Consider the following 21252-nt stretch of genomic DNA (forward strand, 5'->3'; position numbering starts at 1 on the left):
AAAAAAAAAAAAAAAAAAAAAAAAAAAAAAACTTTAAAAACTCAATAGCCTAGATTTCTTCTTCTGAGAGAGGCTGTAACAAACATCAGATTAACCCCCAAAATCAACAATCTAGAATGCCAGACAGAGCACATGTCTGGCAATGAACGCCTCAGATTTGGGCACTCAGAGGGCAGAGGTCACCGCCAGAGCTACACTGTAAGATCTTGTCTTAGGAAGAAAACAAAGAACAAAACATACCAGGCATTCAGAAACTGAAACTCCAAGCCAGAACCTAGGAGAAATACAAAATACATTTGAAAAAACGATGTCTGTGAAAAACACAGAGGGGCTGGAGAGATGGTTCAGTAGTTAAGAGCACTTCCTGCTCTTGCAGAGCCTGGGTTCAGGAGCCAGCACCCCCATGGCAGCCTATGACCATCTGTAACGCCAGTCCTATCTGTTCTGATTCCTCCAGTAGCAGACACAAACATGATGCAAAAGTATACATAAAAGGAAAACACTTACACACATAGGTGAAAATTAAAAATAACACATATATATATACACATATAAGATATATATATATATATATATATATATATATACATGTATATAGAGAAAGTTAATGATTATTACACAAATCAATTAAAAATAGGCAAAAGACCTGAATAAAAACCTCACCAAAGGTGTATAAATGTCAAGTATACATAATAAAAAATACTCAAAATCATATTTCATTAGGAAGTTGCAAGTTTAAACAAACTCTACTATACATTTCATTAGAACAACTAAAGTCCAAACCACTGGTAACAACAAAGTCAGTAAAGATGCACAGCAATAAGCACTTCACTCATTGCTAAAGCAGTCCAGCCACACTGAAGACAGATCGCAGTGTCCTACGAATCTAAACAGTCTTACCCACACACAACTCCACAGTTATGCTTACATATGCGCTCACAGAAGTACATCAATATAAACCCCAAACATGCCCGTCTGTTCATAACTATTAAAACTGGAACTAACTTGAATATCCTCCAAAATGTAGATGGATAAAGTTCCAGCCAGTGGACATTTAATGTAGTAAGAAATGAACTACCAAGCCATAAAATTCTATAACGATAAAGTTTGTTTTCTTTCTTTTTTTTTTTTTAAGCCAACTTGAAAATCTATGTGCTCTGATAAAAGGTCTGTGGTCACCTGCATGGTAGGCCAAGTGTAAACAAAGTGCCAACAGCGTCCCTGGGCTCAGTCTCAGGCTACTCTAAAGAGAAATGAGGGAGGAGGCTGGGAAGACAGACTCACTTGGGCACAGGACAAGTGAAACAAGAATGGCCAAGATCATGTTTCCTCAGAGGAACTCACAGAAACCGATGGCTAAGCAGTCAGAAGTCAGCACCTTGCACTGCTTACAAAGTGTGTGAGTGACTGCATGTGATTGTTCATGACTTACATGTGTCACGTGGCCTATGTCAGAGCTCAGTGCTTCCCTGGCCTTCTGCAGGTCCTGCCTCTCTCCCTGGAAGGCTTCTTGGTGTGCTTTCCATTCTAACATCATCCCTGTGAGGACCACATCTGTCACTCACTACATGGCAGATTCACTGAGCTCTTACCGCATGCTCCTTCCTGGTTGCATACACACTGGAGCATATAAGGGAAGAAAAAACAAGTCAGACAAAGATGGCGGTAGAAGTGGAGGTAAGATTCCAGGAGTGTGTGAGCAGGTAGATGACAGTTCTGCCTGTCTTCCTACTCTAGCACCAGTCCTTCCCAACACTTGTCAAGCAACGAAAGATGAACCTTGTGGTCTTTCTGGCCACTCTGACACTGAGCCTGACATAAGATAGCAGCATGAAAGCATTTTTAGGAAGAGGGACAAAGGTATTCAACATTGATCTGCCTCTGAAGCAACAGAAAGCCAAGAGATACCAAAGGGCTGATACTGACAGCAAAGAACTTTCTCTCCTACTGGGAGAAAGTCAGAGAAGCCAGCTGGATCCCCAACCATTAACACTGAGCGCCAAGGACTGAGGTAGCTGGGCCTGCCACTGGTTCGAGGGAGATACTCACTGGGAACTACAGGGGTCTCCCCAGAAGGGCCTGTCAGTGTCACTGGGACATGCACAGTGGTGCTGGGATCTGAGGGCTGACTGCCCATCCGGGTAACATTACGCTGGTTGTCTGCATCCTCTGGTTGCTCGTCCACTTTCTGGAGACAGGTGCTGGGCAGCATGTGCAAAGGGCCCACACCTGTCACTGCAATGGCCTCCAGGTCACAGTGAGGTCCCCTGAAACCAGAATGCTCATTAGTCTGATGCAGTATGTGAAACCCAGTTCCTTAGGGCTATCCCTTTACACAAGGCCAGTAAACCCTGGGCTACATGCTCTCCTGCTGTTCTGACCGGTTTCTGTCTCCCTGCACACTTACCCTGCCAAAACGGCTAAAAGGAAGGTATGGAGCTGACCCATCTGTGTTTAACTGTTGGTATTAGAGTCTATGGATCAACTGAAACAATCCAAAGCAGGCCTTGGACACCCTGCCAGGATCCCTGCAGGCAAGGCCCAACAGACTTCTAGACACAGAGACAGTGCTCAGCTAGACTGATCCCTAACAATGACCGCCAGCTGTGACTGACTCTATCTCTAGGTCACCACCAGAGCCATAGAGATAGGTCACTGGTGACCTCTGATTTCCAGGCCTCTTCAAGAGTGACAGCCAAAATCTGGCCAGCACCCTCTGTTTCGTTTTGGTAAACTGAGTTAGCACCTTTACTTGTTTCTCTTTTCCCAGCATCCTCCCTTTCAGTACAATTCTTTTCTTCTCCTGGGTTCACTGGTCTTCCCCGGTCAATGTGTTCATAATATCTCCAGTCTCCCTAAGTCCCTCCCTGGGTGTCACTAGCACACAAGGAAGTTTACCAAGGGAAGAATTGGGAGTGTGTGTGTATGTGTGTGTGTGTAGAGAGAGAGAGAGAGTGGGAGTTGTGACAACAGGAGCAGCCTGGCAGTCACCTGTACCTTTCCCTACTTGCATAAGGGCTCCTAACACCCGCCCCGCCCCTCCGCACACCCCATTCCCCATTGGGACATCTTACATACTTGGGCTGATGATTTCGGGTTTCCTTATCCCCTTCCACCACGTTGGTCTCCTTCTCTGCAGCCTCCCTCTCTGGGGGCTGCAGTGTGGGTGGCACCTTATGCCTTGCACGGTGCCTGCGTGTGGGCTCCTCGTTGTTCTCTGCCTCACGTGGGCCCGTGCGTGGGCCTCGGTGTCTTGCTCGTCGCTCACCCTTGGGTACAAGCACCGGCGCAGTGCCCTCCTTGCTTGAGTCCTGTGCATGCCGGTGGGCACGGTGGCGCCGAGGTTCCCGTTCAGTGGCCTCCTCCGGGGAGCCGCGCCGGTGGTGACGCCTACTGCGCTCACAGCGCACTTGCGTGTCAGCCCCTGGAGCCTCCTTGCTGTGACTTCGACGAGGACGCGCACGTTCCTCCCGGGTCCCGGTCTCCGTGCTTTCGGCCTTTGAGCAGTCTGTCCTGTCCGGTTCGCCTCCAGCAGGTGCTGTGGCTGAGGTCTTGTCCCTATCACGATGCCGGTGGTGCCGGCGTGGTAGGTCAGTGCTTTCAGTGGCCTCCGTGCCTTCAGGCTTTGACTTGCTCCCAACGGGTCCCCGCAAGCCATCCCGACCAGGCTCCACCACTAGGGGTCGGTCCATGTGTGTCTTCATATCTGGCCTCACGTGGCGCGTGCTGGCATAACGCAGGCGCTCCTCAGGGTCCATCTCGCTGTACAATGCCTCACAGCTGGCACGCAGATTCTGGAGCCTTAGCTGACTGGCCCGCTGCTCCCATACTGAGCGCGCCTTGGCCGAGTTCTGCTGCCTGCTGCAGGGAGACTGTCATGAGTGTCACCAACACTTATGTCTGCCTCACAGGGAAGCCGCAGATGAACACAAGCGATGGAAGGATATGGGGACAGGGAAGGAGAGGTGACTAGAACCTTAAAGACCCCAACAGTGTTACAAATTAGGGGAAGAATACCCAGAGGTGAGGTATAGTTCAGCTTCTCCTGTCAGTGTCCTGGACAGGCCAGCTGACAGGAGTAACAGTCTGGTGATGGGCCCTAGCTGCCACTCAAGTAGGACGGCAAGGCTGTGGAGATGCCAGGTACCAGCGTGAGTGGGTAAACAGAATTTCAAGGTAGATGGGCAGCTAGTCAGTGGGAAGGAAAGACCAGCTTACAAATGGAGAAGGACCGAAGGAGGCACCCCTGCAGCCTCCCTTGGGAGCTGGCCCAGGAGGGGCCACACAAACATACATTTCCCTAGAGACACTTACCAAAGGAGCAAGCCCTATCATGGGCAAACACAACCTCTGCTGCATTTTGAAGCATCCAGGCAGCCCTTGGAAAGAGCCGCTATTTCGCTCAACCAACTACCAGGAGCCCAAGTCAGGTCTAGAATGCCCTCTCTTCTCTTGGCTCTGTGGGGACACTTTACTCCAGAGGACAGAATCAGACACACTCCTGAAATCCTCCAGCACCAGGGGCAGGCAGCAGCCTAGCTCAGTCCTCACTGAACAAGGAAGAGCCTTGTCTTCATTCAAACATCACTGGCCCAGACATCTGTTCCCACATCCAAAACAGGGAGCCTTTTTATTCTGGGTTCTTAACTGAATAAAACCACACACAAAAAAAAGGTGGCCTCTGCTCCACCTCTGCCCAGTAGAAACCACACCTGAGACTAGAGCCTCATCTTCAGGTCTCTGGAGGCTTCTGGGTGACCTTAGCGGTAGTGTGGTACCACTGACGACAGCCATGGCACCAGTCTCTGGGTTCACACCCACCTCACACATCCTTTATAACCACCTCAAGGACAAGTTCTTCTCTCCTGTGCCCACCTCACAGGGGTGGACACTGAGCCTAGAAAGAGGACAAGACCTATTTGGAGATCACAGAAAGTCACTGGTGGAATTAGGCTCATATGCATACAGGGCAGAAGGGCCTGAGGAGCACTCAAGCTCTCAGTCAGACTCCATCTGCCTTACAATGCAGGTGCAAACTAGGCCTGAGAGAACAACCCAGTCACTGGAACCCATCTATTGGAAGCAGCAGGAGAGCAAACCTTAGCCCACCGGGTGCTGGTGAGGAGAAGCTAAAGAACAACAGAGCCCAGGCCTCCTGCCCTAGGCTCTCAGATGAGGCTGACAGGGCAGCAAGAAGCATCTGCTAGTTCAGGACCTCAGTTGCTATTTGTCCTCACTGAGACAGCAAAGCCATGCCATCTTTACTCCAAAAAGGCCCTGCAATGCCCACAGGGCTCCCTTGCCTCCAGTAGAGCTCGTCTTTGTACAACACCGAAAGGTAAGAGATGGAAGAGGGCCTGAAGGTAAGCACCCTTCTTCAGGAATCCTGGGACGGCTGATGTCCGCTCACTACCTTGGGCCTTTCAATCAGTCCAATGCACCTGGATGGACCTGGACTTGAGTCCTCTGATCAGCAGAGAGAGGTAACTGACTCAAATGAGCCTTTTGGGTAGGGTTGGCATCACAGTTGGGCAAGATGGGCAATGGAGGTAATAGGCTCGTGCAAAGGCCTGAAGCTCCAGCTCTGTGATATAGGCAGGAGTGGGTTCACTCAGCCCTAGTGTGACTCTCTCCAGTACTATCTCAAATACAGAAAGGAACCAGGCTGTCCATGGGAATGAAGGGCATTACTAGGTCTCAAAACATAAAACAGAATACCAAATTGCTGGGCCAGGGCCACCCCACCCACTCACCTCCTCAGGCTGCTACAGTCCCCAGCCCACTGCTCTGGGACCTACTATCACCAGATTGGTTTTAGGGACCCACAAACCCATAGAGACCAGTGGGCTCCTTCCAGGTCTCTAAAGCTTTGTTCCACCACTTCTGCTCATTATAGCTACCAACTCTACAAGCAATTCAAGATCCTCTCTTGAAAGGCAAACTGCCCACTGTCGATATTGCGATATGGCTGGCATCACTACTCAGGCAGAATCTACATTTAACAGGGCTCTCTACAGAGCCAATGGGGAAGAACGATTCTCATGATGTCCTGTTCCCACGTTATAGATGCTATACTGTCATATCTGGAAGGAGAGAGGCTCTCAGCTGAGGCTCTGTGGACCACTCAAGGCTCAGAAAGGAATTTTAGACTGTGAGGTCTCTGGGCAGAGCTGGCTGCTATAGGAAGAATGAGGCATCTCCAGTATGTACCACAGATGCCTCACTCCTGCCATATGGACCACTGAGGAGCCAACAGGCTTTCTCACCCTGTCACACATCAGGGTCATCGCGCGCCTGTGAGAAGGCTGAGGTTACCCCGTGCCATTGTCAAAAAGGCACACGAAGCAGGCACAAGGCATGGAGGGCCCAACTACAAACATCCCTCTCCAGTATGAGGATCCACTGGCAGAAGACAGAGCAACACCTCTCCTAGGAGCTTGGGTGGGGACCGTCACTTACAGGGGCTGACTCTATCCTTGAAGGAGCACACTCCCCAGGACGAGCTACTCAGGTCAAGTAGCCAGGCTAGTGTCCCCCCAGGAGGTTAGCTTGTTCTGCTACTCACCTTACTTTCCTTCCTTGTGAGCACCCAGACCCATTCCTGCTTCCAGACCCCCAGTTCCCATCCTAGAGTCTGTTGGGTTCCCCCCTAGCCTACTACAAGTTCTGCAGAAGCTTTGTTCACGCTAAAACAAAGGCTGCCTCAGAGTAACTGACACATTCTCCCCAATGTAAGGAAGGATTAGGGAGAGCTGAGGAATGGTCCCAAGAGCCTTCTCTGCCATCCCTGTGCATAGGGCTTCATGAGAACTACAGAAGACCTTAATCCACAGAGCTCTACCCTATCAAAGAAATAGATATATACAAGTCACTGGAGTGACTGCACACAGACAAACAGCAAACAAAAGGACAGAGACCAGAAGGGAGAGGAGGATCAAGCTCAGAAAAATCCGAGCCTGTGCATAGGACTTGGAGATAGCAGGGAACATGCCCACCATTCCTACAGAAGGCTGGGCTGGAGCTGTCCATGAAGCAAATGACTTTGGGGGAAAGCAGTCAGGAGTGGAGGGAAGGTGTGTGCACATAGTTATCATGGAGCCACAGATGGGGAATCATAGCAGAACCACTCACGGTGAGTTTACGCTGGAGACAGATGAGCTGCGAGATACAGTACCTCGAGTTTGCTTTACAAAACTGCACATGCAAGAAACAAAACATAAACAGGAGTGAGAAAACCAGAGAGAATGTTCTAAGACATGAGTGACATGTGGCACCACATCAGTGCAGGTGTGGGCTACAGTGCACATCTGGCAGAAGGCTAGAGATGCATCTGCCAGACAGGCACTGGCCAAGACCAGCGCTAAAGAGAAGTTGAGAACCAATTCCATGTGTGCAGAAAAGTGAGGCTAAAGGGAACCAGCAAACCCTACATGGCTGGAAGACAAGACATAGTTCTCTCAGAGATCATGCATCACCACAGCCCCGCCCACATTGCCCTAAGGAGGAGTGGTCTGCGAAGAGTTAGTAGCCACCCCTATAGCAGTTACAACAGTCTCCTACACCCAAAGTCCTGGGCACACTGACCTGAAGCTGCTGGCCTTGGATGAGCACATGGCAAATACAGGAGAAAGAATGCCTTCCTCTATGGGGCTGCCCAGGTCCTGCCACCTATTCCACCTGTCTTCCTTGTAAGGACTTGATCTCTGCTCCCAGACCCTCAGTTCCCAGACTTAAGTCCCATGGCTTCCAAGTCACAATTACCCCTCCAGGAAAGAATCAGGCTATGTCACCACACCACCTTCCATGTGGTTATTGCAGCCATTTCCAAGTGATGTATAGAAGTTTTTCCAAAAACACCAATCTCTTTACAGCCCTTTCCCTCCACACCGGCTTCACAGGGATGGCTGGGTAGGTCCCCAGCTCCCCTTTCTAAAGGCCAAGGTATTTGCACACTGTCAACTGGAACCCATTCACCTTCACACAGCCCCAGTGTGAGCAGGTATGTCAGCATATCACAGGGCTGCAGTGAGAGTGGCTACAAGTGTGAGAGTGTGTGAGATTGTGAGTGTGTTAGGTTGTGAATGAATGTAAGGACATGTGAGGTTGTGAATGGGAGAGTATATAAGACTTGAGTGAGAGTCTGTGTGTGTGTGCTAGGAAACTAGGTAAGAATGAGGTACCACAGCAGAGAGAAGCAGGAAGATACCCCACAGATAGTGTCCGACTCCCCCAGGAACATGAGGAACCGCACGGGACTGCACCCCATTCCAGAAATTCTGAAATCCCGTCATGCTACCCAGCATGCAGAAGGCCTCAATCACCATGCATGCTGAATGTCCTTCTGCAGTCACACAACACCCCAAGAGATTTCTTCCTGTGCTGATACAAGACACAGCTGTGAGGGAAACTGCCAAGTCAAGAGGTTTTGACAGTCTGATTCTCTCCAGTCTGGCAGGAACTCACACAGCTCCTGAGCCCTCAGAGGTCTTAACAGCAGCAGCTCTCTCACTCAGCAGGCACCATGCTCATGGGAAAGGTCTCACCCAGTGTGGCCAACTCCCTAGAATCTCTACTCAACCTGAGTAACCAATTTAATACTATTGTGCTTTCCCATCCTCAGGGACACAGCCATCTGCAACAGTGTCTCCAAGCAGAGCAGTTAGGGAAGAAAGGCCTGGGCAGTTTCTTCTGGGTGGTGGAAGGACCCTACACTCTTTTCCCTAGGCATCAGTCAGAAAGGAGAGCCCTTGGGAATAGAAGCCCCAGAGGCAGTAGGAGCTGCTCACAGCTAGAAACTACAGAGAAGACACGTGTTAAAAAGAGCATCACTTCATACTACATGCCTACATGAAGCTGGGAGTCGATCATGCCAAATGCTTACCTGCCGTCCTTTCTGCAACAGACTATCACCAGCTCACAGAGCTCAGATGAAGGAAATCAGCCTGCCAGGTCTCATCAACTCAGGATAAATTATTGAATTAAACTACCCAACTAATCAACAACTAAACTAGCCAGACAGTGAAACAACGGGATAGGCTTGTAAGCTGAACTCCACAAGCCACCTAAACAACAGATGCCATACCCTAAGCCCACCTGGGTCCCAGTATTGGTCCCTGTGGGCTGCAGCCATTCTGACTGACAATTCCCAGGCCAAATGCTCTCTGTTCGACTTAAGAGACAAATCCTTGAAAATACTGTCTGGTGATCTCTGGGAAGGAACAGAACCATTTTCTGGCATACACACACACACACACACACACACACAATCACTACATCAACATTAACAACCAACCAATTCCAACACATAATTCAGCAATGCAGGCATAAGTCACCACAAGATGCTAAGTCAAAGCCACATGCCCAGCCTATGAAAAGAGTGTGGCAGAGAGAGTGTGCAGCCTCAATGCCAGCAGGGTATACTTCTCCCAAGATTTGCCTATGGCCAGGCCATGTGCCCAACTTTCCTGACTCCTAAACACTAACTTTCCCTAAAGCCCCTAACCCTCTATAAACTTCCCTGTGCCCTGTCCCTGGGTGAATGACACGGAGACAGGATGGTTCCAAAGAGTGCATTTGCCCTTTTTCATCACAGATGCCTCCCTGCCAAACACCTGCAGAGACGGCTTTGAAAGTGGCTGGGCTGCCACTAGAACCTTTTGTCTGTCTCACAAAGTACATTTTTGGAAAGTTATGTGTAGAATCTACATGCTGACTCCTCGCTTTCCTGACACCTGCCAGGGCTTTGCAAAGATAGGCCCACTAGGGCCACCCAGACACCATCCAGTGACTCAGAAGCCCAGCTAACCCCACCCAACATGAAGGCACACACTCACACTCTGCCCACGTTCAGGCTGGAAAAGCCATAAAGCATGCTCAGCTGAGCCCTTTGCTCAGGCTCTTTTCAACATGATTCAAAGGAATTCTGTGTTTTCAGCAGCCCTGGCCAGGGCAGGGGTTCCGAGGACACGGGCTCTGCTGCTGCCCAAACCACCCACATTCCATTCCTAGGAGCCTTACGCAGCGATGGAGATATTGGCAGCAGACATGGGGCTAACTTCAGCTACTTCTTTGGCCTTCTGAAGAGCAAGTTTCTGATTGGCTGCTTCTTCCATCTCCTCTTCATCCTGTTTGAACAACAAAACTGACAGTCTTCTCAAGTCAAAACCTGACTGGCCACTCTGAGGTTATCGGTTCTTCTTCCTAATGCCTCTATGCCTCTTCTGCGCTCCATACTCTGGAGCAAACATCCAGGTCCTGGGTAGACAGAGCGCATTGTGACCCAGGGTGAGTTCTCTTAGTATCTGTCAAGGCTTCCCTCCCTGAGTCTGTGGCTAGAAGTATCAGTATCTGGGATTCCTGCATTAGTGTTGTCTAGCTTGTGCCATCTCCAGCATGTTCATGAGCTGATGGCCCCGTGTCTGTACTGGTAGCACACCCCATCCTGATCATCCCCAGGTCAGTGCAAAGCCACTACCAGAATATCTTTTTTGTACCTACCTCAGGCTCACCACAGCAAATTTGTCCCTTTCCCACTCCCCTGTCCTTCTGGGAGCTCTTGAACCACCTTAACAAAGCTGACCTATCCTACAAAGCTGGAAATAAGGTCAAGGTGCCAAGCTCTTCCCTGTCCCCATCAGGACCATATGCTACCTTTGAGTTTCTCTGCCAGAACCAATCAGATCCCATGGAGAGACATCAGGACTCGAGTGCACTTCCGCACAGGAACTAATATTGTTAGTATGCCAAATTCACATGGTCCCAGAAATACTACCACCAAGGATAGCTCTAGAAAATACATGGGCTCCTCTAGCCCATACAGCTAGCCAGGAATCTGGCCATAGCCAGATAGCAATATTCAGCACTGGCTAGACTGAAGACAATAATAAGCCAGCTAGTGGCACTCCAGAGTCCTCAGGAGCCAGAGATCAGAGCAAAAGGGGAGCCCAGGACCTCAGGCACAGCTACATGCAGAAAGGGAAGGCACTAAGTAGAAGCCAAAGGAGGCTCACGGCCACTACACTGCATAAGCTCTACTCTCTTCAAAACACCTAATCCTGTGTTCCCCAGTCCCAAGATGAGGAAAGCAATGCCTGCTAAGATCAGACTTGGGAGATGTGCACAGGTGCTTACTTGAGCATCAGAGAACACAGAGCACCTCGCACAGAGACGTGGCACACACACGTACATAAGACATCTGTAATGTACTTGGTAGCAGCCTCCATGCACTTGAATCAAAATGAGAGCCTAAGGCTGACAGCAGGTGGCCTCACCATTTAGCAGGTAGCTGGACACAGAACTAAGGGCTGCTAGAGATGGGGTTCTGTCTTCTACAGGGAAACCAGAGAGAGAGACATGTATAATCACATTCCCCACTGGGCTTGGAGATAAGAAATGAATATTGAATGGTCCCTGCTGGGAACTTCCTAGAGAAGGAGCTGTCCTGCTGTGACACAGATGTTCACAGACAGAATCACCACTGCCAAGCTGTGTATCCGAGGGTGGCACTCCAGGCAGCCTCTCGCTGCCCTTTCAGGCATTACTAAGACTCGCTCATCCATCTTGTCTGGGAACACTTCTCGCCCTCATCACACACATGCGCTGGGGGCCTGCACTCCTGTGACACAGGTAGTCCTGTCCAGCCTGTACCTCCTGTGCTCCCACACTCTAGCCTGCCATTCATTCTTCCTTCCAAAGCCACATCTTCTCTGGGAGTCTGTGCACACATGTACCTAGCTTTATGACCATATCCCTCCTTGCTTCTGTGGCAATCCTCTGTATCCAGAACCCAAATTAATATATCTTTCTTCATGACTTTGAGAAGATTAGCCTGGAGAAAACTCACAGGGACTCTGACCCAGGAGCTAACTTTCCTCATGATTCTGTAAGTTTATCCAGAGTAACATGTACTGAGTCCCAAACTTTCTAGTGCCTTCTTGGCTACAGGTGATGTTTTACATACCTTGGTCAACTCCTGGGCATTGGCAAGGTTGTCCACAGCAATGGCCAGGAAAACGTTCAGCAGGGTGTCTGGTTGCCGCTAGCTAAGGAAGGCAGCCCTCTGCCCCACAAACTGTCTCATATCATCCAACCACGGTAGTCCATGAAAGACAGAAACTTCCATCTACTAGTGTCCAGCTTCTACCCCCCTGAAACCATCAGCCCATCCTGGGCCCTGGCGTACCCAGATATACAAGGGCCCATCCCCCACGGCCTTGGTTCTCACCAGCTGCATTGCCCCTCTACAGTTTCACATGGCTCAACCTTCTGTAGTAGACACACACACACTACACACACACAGAGAGAGAGAGAGAGAGAGACAGAGACAGAGACAGAGACAGAGAGACAGACAGAGAGACAGACAGAGACAGAGACAGAGACAGAGACAGAGAGACAGAGGGAGAACTCTTTTCTTCACTCGGGATCTCCAGGGATGATGCTGTGGAACCAAAGATTCGAAGCAGGCTTCATCAATTTGCCTTTGCCCCCTCAGAGGATTCCCAGTCTGTTTCCTTTATCCCCAGCTCTTCTCTGTTCTAGTCTGCATGAGAAGCCTTGAAACAAATACACCCTGCCTTTATAGGCTCCAGGGATGTGCCACACCTACTGGGGCTGTGAAAGGACCCAATCCAACATACTAATCCAAGTATGAGCAGCACCTTCCAGGCCTCAGCTTCTAGCCTAGGCTCATAAACTTCCCTGCCTCACAAGCTCCCTTCTTTTTACTTTGTTTCATTGTGAATTCTTGACACAGTTCCTCAACATGTTCCCTTGAGTCACACTGAAAGTGGGAGAGTGAGTGCCCAGTACTACACCCCACCCTGAACAGATCCTGAAACCCTATGAAGTCTTGCCAGCACTCTTTAGTAACAAGGAAGCCAGTTACACAGTGCATATGGTGATTTGAACAAGAATGGCCCCCACAGGCTCACGGATTTGAATACTTGGGTCACTGGGGAGTGGCTCTGTTTGAACAGATTAGAAGGTGTGGCCTTGTTAGAGAATATGTGTACTGAGAGGTGGGCTTTGAAGTTTCAGAAGCCTAAGCCAGGTCCAGAGTCTCCGGCCCTGTGGCTTTCAGACCAGATGTAGAACTCTTAGCTACGTCTCTAGCACTACAGTTTACTAAATCTCTGAAATGGTAAGCCAGTCCCAATGAAATGCTTTCTTTCATAGAGTTGCCATGGTCATGGTATCTCTCCCATTATAGTCACAGAACAGTGACTATAATGGGTGAGATAGCTAAAGCAGGTCCCTGTGAAACGTAAGCATCCTCCCCGCATCTCTCCAGGACCTAGTTATTCTGCCATCCCATAAGCCTCTTCCCACCGGGAAGAGAACTACTCCTGGTTATGACAAGCATTGCTATTGCTCACCTCCCAGGTAGGTTTACACTTGTAAGTTATCTCAAAATTGGAGATAGCTTTGGTACTGCTGGCACACTGGCCAGTGAAATCCCTGGCATCAATCCTGATTCCTTAATCCTGACAACCCAAAATGTTGTAGATCCTACATGATGTCTCCTGGGGGAAGGCTAACTACAGGGCCCAGTGCTCACAGGACTTGGGCCTCTTTTCACCCTAGGTCTGGGAACTCACTCTTGCCAGGTAGTGCCATTCTCCCTATCACCCTGGCTGGTACCAGGCAAGCAAGAACTGGGCAGCCATAACCAACTTCTGCTACAACCAGGCCTTCTGGCTGGGGCCGTGATCCAGGGCATTGTTATAGAATGGGATAGGACATCACAGCCTTGCTGAGACCAAGCAGGATGCCTCTAAGGGCTACATGCCCTATGGACTAACCCTACCAGATACACCTAGAGGCTTTTTCATGCCCAAAGCAGAGCTAAAGACAGCAAACTGTGAGTATCCAGCCAGAGGAAAATATAAGCACCTCAGAAACAACCCTAATTAAACGAGAGGGCAGGATGATATGCCTGCCCTAAATGTCAGTGCTTAATTGCTGTGATGGTTATTCTTGGTTGTCAACATCTGGAATTAACAAAAACTGAAATATAGAGGGCACCCCTGTCAGGGATTTTTGCTTAATTTGAAGGAGGATGATCCATTTCTACTCTGCAGCTCTGAGCTAGGAAGATATGTCTTTAATCCAGATCAGCTGAGTTGGGGGTACCTTTTCCTGGAAGCCTGTATTACTGGGCATGGAAGAAGGAAGCTTTTGCATTTTGCCTGCTTGCTCTTGTTAGCAAGTCCATTCCTTCACTTGCAGATGAATTAGAGCCCACTCCCAGGATTCCAACTTCTCCTCAAATCTAGCCTTGTGGACTGAAAAACTACTGGATTCTTGAACTTCCTGCTCATGGCCTTGTTGGATTAGCTGGACTGCAGCCTGTGAGTCATTCTAATAAATCCTATACAACACATGTTCATTCTATATAAGTTCCGTTACTGTAGAGACCCCTGACTGACTAATCCAACTGCTGTGGCAAGTACAAGGCCAACAGTGCAGTCCCAGCCCCTCCCTGAAGCCAGCCAGGGCTATCCTCAGCTTCCTCCCCTCTGTGCTCACATGCCTCAAGTGGGAGGATGGAACACCAACCCTGAACTCTAAGAACCACCTTCGAAGAAGTAGCTAGGCAACAATTCACAGATGTTTGGCTCCGGCTTCCAATGTGTGTTTGGGCTCTACAACAGGCTACCACTTTCTCTAAATGGGGTTGGTTCCTAGACCAGCTTATCAGGCCTTGCCTGTGAAACTGTAATAATACACATTCTTAGACCCCATGATGGAGAGAGCCTTCTTCCCCTCCCACTCCATACCCATACCTTCTTACAAGGACTCCACGGTTATTACCTGCCCCAGCCTCTAGATAACCCTTTCCTGTACAGCACGTCCACACTCAGTGCTCTGGCATCCTGGGGATGCACATCACCCACACTCTGAGAAGGAACTGGCACACTCAGCTCTTCTGGAGGAAGCCACGAGGTGACTTCCACAGGAGGATTGCTGCATATGAACCACTTGAACTTAGCCCCAAGAAGGATACAGTTTCCAAACAGTGTCAGGACGATGAAGTAAAAGGAAGAAAACATGCCTTTGCTGACTCCACCTTGTGACTCAATCCCATGATACATTACTGCATTCCAGTCCTCTCCTGTCAGGATCTGACGGAGAAAAAATTCATATAGAACACATCAGTACCATGCCCCAGAGTACACAGCTCACAGGCACACACACAGATTTGAAGCAGGACACACACATCGATGGGTCAGTATGCCTACGCACACAATTTTAAGATAACAGGAATTCCAAAGGTCCAGGGGACAGAGGATGGCAGCACAGAGGGTGAAGCCATCTAGGGTCACCAGACCATACTATTATTTCACTATAGATAGCAAGGGTCAGAAAAGGAAGCGAGCTACTCAGAGCCATGTGATGGAGGCCAGACATTTGACTCTCCAAGCTCCTGCCATCTTCGGCCACGTACATCCACCCCCACGGACTGACTAGATGCAGTTTCTGCCCCATCAGTAAACCATTGTCTCTATTTTCACTCTGAAATGTAGAAGCAGCATTGACAGGAGCTTGGACAACTCACTTGTGCCCAGGGCTGTGAGTTCTCTCTCTCCCTGCCCTGCCCCCTTCCCACCCTTTGTTCTGGTCAGAGATTTCATTTGATCATTTGAAAGTATGATTTTTCACATAAGCTTCTAATCTGCTTGGAACTCTGTGTAGTATAGGTATGGTTATCCTGTTATTTTTTATGTGAGTCCATTCTTCCAGACTCGTGTACTGAAGGCACAGCCTTCCTTGTGTTTAATGTCATATTTCTCACCTAGCCAACTCTCCATCCATGGGAAGCACATCCTCAGGCACCATACTCTGCTCTTTAGCATTCGACCTTTACGTATGTCACACTATCGTCACAGACAAGAGCAACCCAACAAGTCCTGAGACTTGTCAGAACAGGTAACGCCCTCCTGAATCTTGGTCACTCGGGGATGTTTTCCATCTGTTTCACATGTGTCTGCTGGACCCAAATCAGCAGCTGAGACAGGTGACCCCAGGACACACACACACACACACACACACACAGCTTACTTTCTGGTCTGTATGCTGTTTGACTTGTGACAATGGTGTCCCCTGAAATGTTCAGCTGTTCCTTGAGGTTATAGAAAACTCAACTTGTAGCTAACAGGCTCAGGGAAAGAAGCAAAAGGGCAGTGTCCAACTCTTTTCTTCTTAAGCCAAGTTAAGTAATTACTGTTTACTTGTAAAAAAAAAAATGTTTCAACTAAGTTTTCAAATCTATGGGCTAAAGCTGCCATCAAATATGGGACTTCAAAAAGCACTTTTTCTAAATTGTTAATCCCATTAAAGTAAATTATTAATCCCATTAAAGTTATAATTTGTTCATTTTTAGTTTTTTTTTTAAAGATTTATTTATTTATTTATTTATTTATTTATTTATTATATGTAAGTGCACTGTAGCTGTTTTCAGACACACCAGAAGAGGACATCTAATTTCACTACAGATGGTTGTGAGCCACTGTGTGGTTGCTGGGATTTGAACTCAGGACCTCTAGAAGAGGAGGTCACTGCTCTTAACTGCTGAGCCAACTCTCCAGCTCTCACTCTGCCCATTCACTCTGGCCCTGCTCACTTTGTGCACACCCCCGCCCCCACTCCAGACCCCGCTCACTCCGGCCCTGTCTTCAGGCACTCCAGAAGAGGGCATCAGATCTCATTATGGATGGTTGTGAGCCACCATGTAGTTGCTGGGATTTGAACTCAGGACCTTCAGAAAAGCAGTCAGTGCTCTTAACCTGCTAAGCCATCTCTCAGCCCTCACTTTTAGATTTTGATGATTGCATTTAAGATTATAAATTTCATGCTGGAGAGATGGCTCAGCAGTCATCAACATGCAACGCTTGCTGCTCTTGTCGAGGACCCAAGTTCGATTCCTAGCACCAACATGGTGGTTCACAACCATCTGTTAGATTCCCTGAAACTGGTAAGCCATCTAACTCCTAATTATGAAACACTTTAAATGGAAAACAATTCCCAATACTCATATACGTATCAAGCAGATTAAGAAACTATACACCAGTGGCTGGAGAGATGGCTTGGTTGTTAAAGCCCTTGCTGCTCTTGGAGACGACTGGAGCTCAATTCCCACCACCCACGTCAGCAGTTCACAACTGCTATAACTCCAGTTCCAGGAGACACAACCCCCACTTCTGGTCTTTGTGGGCATTCGCACATCCACACATATCCACATACAAATAATTTTTAATTTTTAAAAAGAAAAAGTATCCCAGTGAGGCTTCCGTCTCTTGATGGGACCCACTAGCTCTGTCCTCCCTAGTTGTACAGTTTCCTGACTCGGGGGTTACTGCTTCATGCAAGCTCTTACAGAGCATTCAGTACTATAGAACAATATCGAGTTACACTGAAACCTGTCTCATCCGCTCAAAATTACGTTTGTGAGAGGCATCCATGCCGACACGTGTAGTTCTGGGTCAACTGTTTTCCGTGCTCCCAAACAACATGCTTCTTACACATTCCCTAGACGATGACCACTCTATGTCTAGCATTATCACAGCTATTGCTGCTGAACTCTCTCACATCTGAGCAGGAGAGTGCATCCAACACAGGACTTGCTGATACATACAGGTTTCATAGGATGTCAGGAAACCACTGTCCAGCATGACTTTAACTACCCACCATCAGCACATGGAGGTTCTAAAAGCCACATCTTCTCTAAACTCTGATGTAAGCTTTCCTGATTTTGGCTACAGTGCAAGGCAGGAAGGATGGGTCACTGGGGTTTAGTCTGCATCTCCCTGGATGGTATAGTCAAGACTATGACTAGCTTACTCACCAGTCTTGCTTTGCTTTGCTTTGCTTTGCTTTGCTTTGGTCTGCATCTTACCTTCTACTATAGAACCTCTACTCTTATTTATAAGTGTTCTCAATACATTCTAGAAACTACTCCTTTGTTATTTGCTGACACTAGAATGATCTCCCTGCCTCTGGATTTTTAAAGGTATTTTAGTGGTGTCTTCTACTGCACCGAATTGCTTGGTTACTATCTTTGTCTGTGTGTTATATTTTCTTTAATACCTTCCCTGCCTCTAGTTAATGATGTAGCACCATGAGTGCTCTAAAATTTTTGGTTTGCTCATTTTTCATATGAGGTACAATGTAGAAATAAATCCTGCTTGTGTTTTTTTTGTTTTTTCAATGTTTCAATTAAGAGATCTGGACAGCACATACATGCTGTGGTGTATGTATGGAGGTTGGGACAGATTGGTTAATTCATTCTTCCTTCTAACTCTATGTGAGCTCTGGAACTTAAGGTTGTAAGGTTACATGGCAAGTGCTCTTCCCCAACCAGCCACTCGCCAGTCCAGTCTCATGTTCTTCTGTATGACTAACCAACTTACCCATGCCACATGCAAAGGCAGCATATATATTTTGTTTTTAATGAGTATTTTCTTTTCTTGTCAATTCTAAAAGAAACTTCAACTTTGTTCTCATCCTACAGCATTAAGGCTGCTGAGACTGGTATGATCTGCTAGAATCCGCATGCCTGCCTTCCACCCTGGCAGCTGTGCTCTGTCTTATTCAAATGCCCCCTCCTTAGCAGTCTGGATAGTCAAGAACTTCCTAACATCACGTTGTCTTGTAGTCTAAGAAAAATCCAAGGTATTAATGAAGACTCTTTTCTTCTGTTTCTTACTAGTTTATGGTTCTGCTTCCCTTTGGGAAGGACTCCTGGCTATACAGCCCAGGCTTGCCTCAAATGCATAGCCCTCATGCCTCACTCTCCTGAGGGCTACAATTTTACATATTAGCAACCATACCTAGTTTTTGAAGAAAGGCTTAAGTTACCTTTATTTGACCTCTCAATTCTTCTGTTTTTTGGGTTTTTTTTCCCCCCTCGGTGATCATGACATACATTTTTCTTTTCTCATACTGTCCTCATTTAGTATTTCCTATCAATGATATTTTAGCCTCATAGAGTAAGTGAAGAACCTATATATTCTCTGCAGTCCACACACTTGACATAACCTCTAAATATTTAGGAGAACTCGTTATTGCTAGGGACAGCATACAATGACAGGGATTGCCTGCAGTAGCACGGGATGGAGACATCTCAGTAGCCCACAGTAGCTCTTTGTAAAAAAGAGTTGCTCCCTTTCTCCTAACCTTAGCCATGGACAACAGCTGTACAGATTTCACTTGTGTATGACTGGTTTTCAGTTGGCCCTGGTGTGCATAATTATTCTATTATATCTGACTTTCTTACTTTCTCCTTCTGCTCTGGTAAATTCTGTGAAATTATATGTGCCTTGATGTAATGATTCTTAAACAATTAAAGCTTGAGGCATGGGGCACAGCACAGCATAGTCCTAATGGCCCAGGTGCTTGCTGTGTGTTCTCATCCTGGAAACAATGCAATAACTGCACAATGGCAGTTCCTGATTAATGCTTGACTTGCAAAGAAAGTTTGAAGAAATTATTAGAAAATGAAATAGTCATGAAATCAGCTATCAGAAATTCATTTTCTATGAAATGCTAGGCCAGGGTGGCCCTTAGGGTGTGGCCTTCTGCACCGGTAGTGGTGCAGTGCCAGGAGCCATAATGGGACAAGCTAATAACTAGCAGGTGATCATCCTGAAGTGACCTGCCTTGATTATTATATAATCTGCGATAGGTGAGCCCTCATTAAGCAAGGCTGTGAGGGACTCATTTTAGGAAAGATTCCTGCTATGCTTCTCCTGTTATTATTAAACATATATAACAATCACTAAGTAGGAGCACACCCCTTTAGAGCAGATCTCTGCAGATCCACAAAGATGTACTGTCTTGTAGTGATGCTGTATAGACAAATAGATGACTTAAGTTTGGTTTTTTTGTTGTTTTGTTTTTGTTTTTTGTTTTTGGTTTTTCGAGACAGGGTTTCTCTGTATAGCCCTGGCTGTCCTGGAACTCACTCTGTAGACCAGGCTGGCCTCGAACTCAGAAATCCACCTTCCTCTGCCTCCCAAGTGCTGGGATTAAAGGCGTGCGCCACTACCACCCAGCCTATGACTTAAGTCTTAATGATGATCCTATAAGAATTCCTAAAATTCTATCTGTGATTATTAAGCTCTTTTATAGTGGGACAGTTATTAGGTCCTTTTCTGATAGTCAAAGCTGCAATGAGAACTCTGCCAGTCTCCCAAGTGTCACCAGCAGTTAATTGATGGTAACCAGACTTTTCTTACTCGGAGCACATTCCAAGAGGTTGTAAAACAATTAACCAAAGGTCATAAAAAGGGAACTAACGATTTATTATAGGTGCTAGGACAGAAGATAAAATATTGACTGGGAGGTGGATTTCTGAGTTCGAGGTCAGCCTGGTCTACAGAGGTAGTTCCAGGACAGCCAGGGCTACACAGAGAAACCCTGTCTTGAAAAATCAAAATAAAAAATTATATATATATATATTGACCGGGTTTATCTATACAAAACTTCACTTATAACCTAGTTATGGTTTTAAACCTTCAGTCAACCTGTGGAGCTGAGACAGGTGATGGATGTTTAGCCAGATAATTACTCCTAATGGATATGCATGGAAACAGTCGCCGTTGTGAACTTCTATTTCAGTTTATGATTTGATTTTCTGTGTGAACTTTTGATGAACTGTTTAACACGTGATCATGTATTCTGAATGATGTTTAAGGGCTGAGGACAAAGAGAAGAGTCAGGACTGAGGGACTGGGGTGAGAGGGACGGGGGGTGAGAGGAACTGAGGAACGGGGGTGAGAGGAACAGAGGTGAGAGGAACGGAGGTGAGAACTGAGCTGAGAGAGGAACTGAGCTGAGGAGTTTTTAGACAGAACACTTTTTAGCTTAGAAAGAGAATGCAGCGTGGAGTAACTTAGAAACTATAGGTAACATAAAGTACTAAGAGAGCAATGTGCAGAGTGCAGAGGGAAAGAGGAAAAAAGATGCTGCAGAGAGCAGAAGGAGCAGGCAGGCTTCTCCTTACCATGGGACAGAACAGGCCCCAAGGTAAGGGCAAAATTGCAAAGCTTCTGTAAGGCAAAAGACACTGTCAACAAGACAAAAAGGCCACCAACAGATTGGGAAAGGATTTTTACCAATCCTAAATCTGATAGAGGACTAATATCCAATATATACAAAGAGCTCAAGAAGCTGGACTCCAAAAACTCAAAAAACCCCATTAAAAATGGGGTACAGAGCTAAATAAAGAATTCTCAACTGAGGATATCGAATGGC

At 47.5% G+C, this 21252-nt stretch overlaps 1 protein-coding gene across 16 annotated transcripts in view; it reads right to left on the reverse strand.

The window, feature by feature from the left end:
- Cacna1b (calcium voltage-gated channel subunit alpha1 B) overlaps positions 1 to 21252 on the reverse strand; it is a 174868-nt gene that overhangs the window by 75297 nt on the left and 78319 nt on the right. For 7 of the 16 annotated variants that reach the window (XM_029537094.1, XM_029537083.1, XM_029537087.1 and 4 more), the window contains exons 16-21: positions 15005 to 15122; positions 11960 to 12027; positions 10018 to 10124; positions 7132 to 7194; positions 3079 to 3861; positions 2050 to 2267 (exon numbers count right to left, since the gene is read on the reverse strand). In XM_029537094.1, the coding sequence (XP_029392954.1) occupies positions 2050 to 2267; positions 3079 to 3861; positions 7132 to 7194; positions 10018 to 10124; positions 11960 to 12027; positions 15005 to 15122 (1357 nt within the window). The remainder of the gene's footprint in view (positions 1 to 2049; positions 2268 to 3078; positions 3862 to 7131; positions 7195 to 10017; positions 10125 to 11959; positions 12028 to 15004; positions 15123 to 21252) is intronic. The other 9 variants (XM_021193050.2, XM_021193049.2, XM_029537091.1 and 6 more) reach the window with 3 other exon arrangements.

Source organism: Mus pahari, chromosome 3 (assembly GCF_900095145.1).
Source record: "Mus pahari chromosome 3, PAHARI_EIJ_v1.1, whole genome shotgun sequence".
Taxonomy (NCBI): domain Eukaryota; kingdom Metazoa; phylum Chordata; class Mammalia; order Rodentia; family Muridae; genus Mus; species Mus pahari.